General features: G+C 41.1%; 1 protein-coding gene across 1 annotated transcript; it reads right to left on the bottom strand.

Annotated features, from left to right (window-relative positions):
• Positions 1–814: 814 nt before the first annotated feature.
• On the bottom strand, positions 815–2,799 carry LOC138674566 (speedy protein 1-B-like). The gene is made up of 6 exons (XM_069762388.1): positions 2,747–2,799; positions 2,419–2,513; positions 1,934–1,992; positions 1,679–1,761; positions 1,333–1,501; positions 815–967 (listed from the first exon to the last, which is right to left on the bottom strand). The coding sequence occupies exons 1-6, from the start codon at positions 2,797–2,799 to the stop codon at positions 815–817; spliced, it is 612 nt and encodes a 203-aa protein (XP_069618489.1).
• Between the last annotated feature and the right edge of the window lie 1,112 nt (positions 2,800–3,911).

Here is a 3,911-nt window from a genome sequence, read left to right as displayed (position 1 = left end):
CCCTATCAAGGAATCTAATATATATAACCTGTAACATTATACTTTTTAAGAAGGGTATCTGTGTGTGTGTGTGTATGTATGTATGTATGTATGTTGTCTGTGTACAGTGGGATGTGCATGTTCTGTGTGTGACTATTAAAGGGAACCTGTCACCCCCCAGGCGTTTTTGACTAAAAGAGCCATCTTGTGCAGCACTAATGCTGCATTCTGTCAAGGTGGCTCTTTTAGTTGGGGTCCCTTTCAATGCTGCAATATCCATTTTTATAATTTGTCCTTCATACATATAGTTCCATCATTAACGTCCCCGACGCCTGAGCTGTAAGCTTTTTTCGGGCATGCGCAGTTTGCGCTGCCCTTCGACTCCCATCACACGATGGGAACTTACAGCGCAGGCGCCAGGGACGTTAATGAAAGAAGTGGAGGCGGCCCTTGGCGCACGGAGTATTCAGTGATGGCTGGGAGGCGTTTGTGTCCGGGTGAAAAAGACAGGTATGAGGGACAAATTATAAAAACGGATATTGCAGCGTTGAAAGGAACCCCAACTAAAAGAGCCACCTTGACAGAATGCAGCATTAGTGCTGCACAAGATGGCTCTTTTAGTTAAAAAATGCCTTGGGGGTGACAAGTTCCCTTTAAGAATACTTCTCTCCTGTCTCCAGTTCTTCATCCGTCACGTCTTCTAGCTGTTCTTCTTGCAGGACCAGCAGCTCTGTTCCTCTTCCAGCCATGTTCTTCTCCTTCCAGGTCCAGCAGCTCTGTTCCCCTTCCAGCCATGTTCATCTCCTTGTGGGTCCAGCAGCTCCTCTTCCATGCATTAGATATTCGCATCTTCCTCCTTCTTCAATGGAACGATGTTACAGAGAGAGCAGGGTAGGGCATTATTCCTCCTGAACCAACGAATTGCCCAGCTGTGATGGATATTCCTGTCTCTCTTCCATGCCCAGTGGTCAGGGTCTTGTGCCATGATCTAGAATGAAATAAGTGATTAGAATCAGAGTTTAAAGGGAATATATCACCATTAATCATAATTCAATTTGCATATATTTTAGACCTGATGATATTGATGTGATGACTGAAAAACCATGGCAGAATGCATAATTACTTATTAAAGTTTTCTCCCTTGACATTAAAACAAGCATTTCATGAGTCCAGCTATGGCTGCATTCATAAAATGCTCTACCTAACATAAGGATTACAAGACCATTTTGACATGGCTTTTCAAAGTAAGTACAACCACCCCATCAGGTCTAAGGGATTTATTTATGTATGCTGTTTATATTGTGATACCTATTTACAGATCAGCTTTATATTATTATTGTTTATATTGCTAACCAGATCACAGGTGGCTCGATCCACCCAAGCCCGAAATCCCATCCTGGTGAGAAGAACATTGCGGAATTGTAAAAGTCGGTCCTTCGTCATGCTCCACGTCCATCTGAGGGCCCAGCGGTAGATCTCCTGTTGATATGGCACGTCTTCTTCAAACTGGTTGGCTAAAAACCTGGATGGAAGAAAAATGAATCCAAATAAATTAGAATCCACTTCAGAAGAAAATACAGAAATATAACAACAAATACAATTATCATGTATTTACATGAGTGGTAGAAAAGATATTTTGGTTTTACAATAAAATAAAGTTATTTATAGACATAAATGTGTAATAATAAAAGAGACTCACAGAGCTGGAAAGAAGAAGGTTCCATATTCTGAAGATCGCAGTCCTGCTCTCCTGAAGTAAGTGAAGACCATGGCGAGGAGATACTAGAGGGAGGAGAAGCAGAGTTAGAGGGTATATATAATACAGAACATATATAGCTGTATATTCCTATGTTTGGTAATATCTGGCCACTATTACATAAGAATAAGCCCTTTATTTCCCTATGATGGATCTTCTCAAATCTGGATGACTTCTCATCCTTCACTACAATAATACCTTGTCCGAAATCTTAAGACAGCTGTCCCTGGCTAGAAAACGTCTGATGTATTCTTCTTCTACAAAAATGAGAAAATAGAATTATTTCACTACGAACTTTGTAATGAAAACCTTTTTAATGCTATTAATGTTAAATTATTGGGGTTGTAGAGTTCTTCATTAATGATGGATTATCGTCAGGATAGCTCATCAATATCAGATTGGTGGAGATTTGGCCCCCGACACCCACTGATCAGATACTAAAGAATTGTCCTAAAGATATGCCAACACTATTGAGGTGAAACCAAAGCCACGACACTGTTCACCACATAGTGACCGCTCCTGTCTGCTGTATCATACTAGGTATAATTATAGGAGGCTGAGGGAGAACACTTCCCTACATGTTTCTCTACCATTGTACACATAAAATAGATTAATATAAAAATACATGTCATATAATCTAATACTTTATATCTGGAAACCTTGTAATGTGCAATGAGTCTTACCAAGGAGTGCGGCGAAAGCTGCCCGCTCTTCTGGCTGGGGGATGTCATCTTCTGTCTTCCTCCTCTTGGCCACTTCCTGGGTGGCAGACAGTGAACTGTGGTAGAAGAGGTAGATAATATAGTATTAGGCCTCATGCACATGGTCGTACTATGGCTACACATAACTCACTTACATCCTGATGGGTGTTCTCCTCATGGGGATCTGACATTAGTTTTGTGCTGTAAATGGTATGAATATGTGTAGTGGTGATGTGTAATGGTCACTATGACTTGCCGGTGTAAGTGTATGGATTGTGATGACTGCAGTGATGTAACCTCATCTACTTACCACTCCTCTTCATACTGGGCGATCAGTTCTCTCTTCCGCTTCCTCATGGCCATCTTTACTCTTCTTCCTGGAAACATACAGATAAAGGAAAAACCTGAATATGCAGAGAATGGCTCTGTCTATAGGATCCCTAGTAGAGTAATACTACCAACCTAATGTGTAACCCAAAACCTAACTACCACAGCCTGCATTACATGGGTTGCAGTATTGCAGGTTTTTTGACTTGATGGGTGCTGAGTTGTAATACCCAACATGACCCATTGACAGAAGTGGCGCTGTAGCTAGTAAACAAAACAAACCCTATTTTCTACTTAAAGCACCACTCCAGCATTTTGTTTTGTTTGTACTGCTGGAGTGGCACTTTTAATGTAAGCCCCCTGCCCACATTCTTCTACTTGGTGCCATCTTGTGCCTGTAGCTTCTGACTAGCTGCAAGTGAGAAGTTACATAACAAGAGTTTAATGCAAATCTATGAGAGCCAGAACGAGGCTCTCATAGAGAGGTATTGAAAAGTGACGTCTGCGCCGCTCCATGAATCACTGGAGCTGATGGCCGGTCACAATTCACCGGAGACTGATAGGACCAACACTGGAAAAGGATGAAGGGGCGGCAGGTGACTATAAGACAAGTGTCAGGAGAATTACATAAAAAGCGCCACTGCCACGGTGCAGTATAAAAACCCGCTGCAGTGGTGCTTTAAAAAAACAAAAATATATAATCGGTCATTGATGCCCACCCTGATTGATTTCATGTCCTATGATAAGAAAAGACTACACATATCTCCATTATACTGACTGCACTGTGACCCGCCATATAAACCTCTGCATATATCCGCTACCTCCCTGTATAGTGACTGATGATCCAGTACAATATTCCTCATATCTCCACTACATGTATGATATAACTATTATATACAGGCTAATAACGGCCATGCACTTCTAAATATTGGATCTGGGAATTTCTAGGAGAAATATGTGGCCCTGTGTTTTTCAGATTAATATTTACACATCACTATCCACATTTTAAATATTTATTCAAGGTCACCAAATTTTATCCCATTTATCCATATTCTCCCCGTTATCCAGATTTGGGATTTATGGTGAAATCATTTGCGTTTGTATATGTGATTGCTTTCAGTATAGATCCCAACTGTCAGTATCTGGAA

Source organism: Ranitomeya imitator, chromosome 4 (assembly GCF_032444005.1).
Source record: "Ranitomeya imitator isolate aRanImi1 chromosome 4, aRanImi1.pri, whole genome shotgun sequence".
NCBI lineage: Eukaryota > Metazoa > Chordata > Amphibia > Anura > Dendrobatidae > Ranitomeya > Ranitomeya imitator.
Note: the sequence above shows the minus strand (reverse complement) of the source record. Positions and strands in the feature narration are given on the sequence as shown.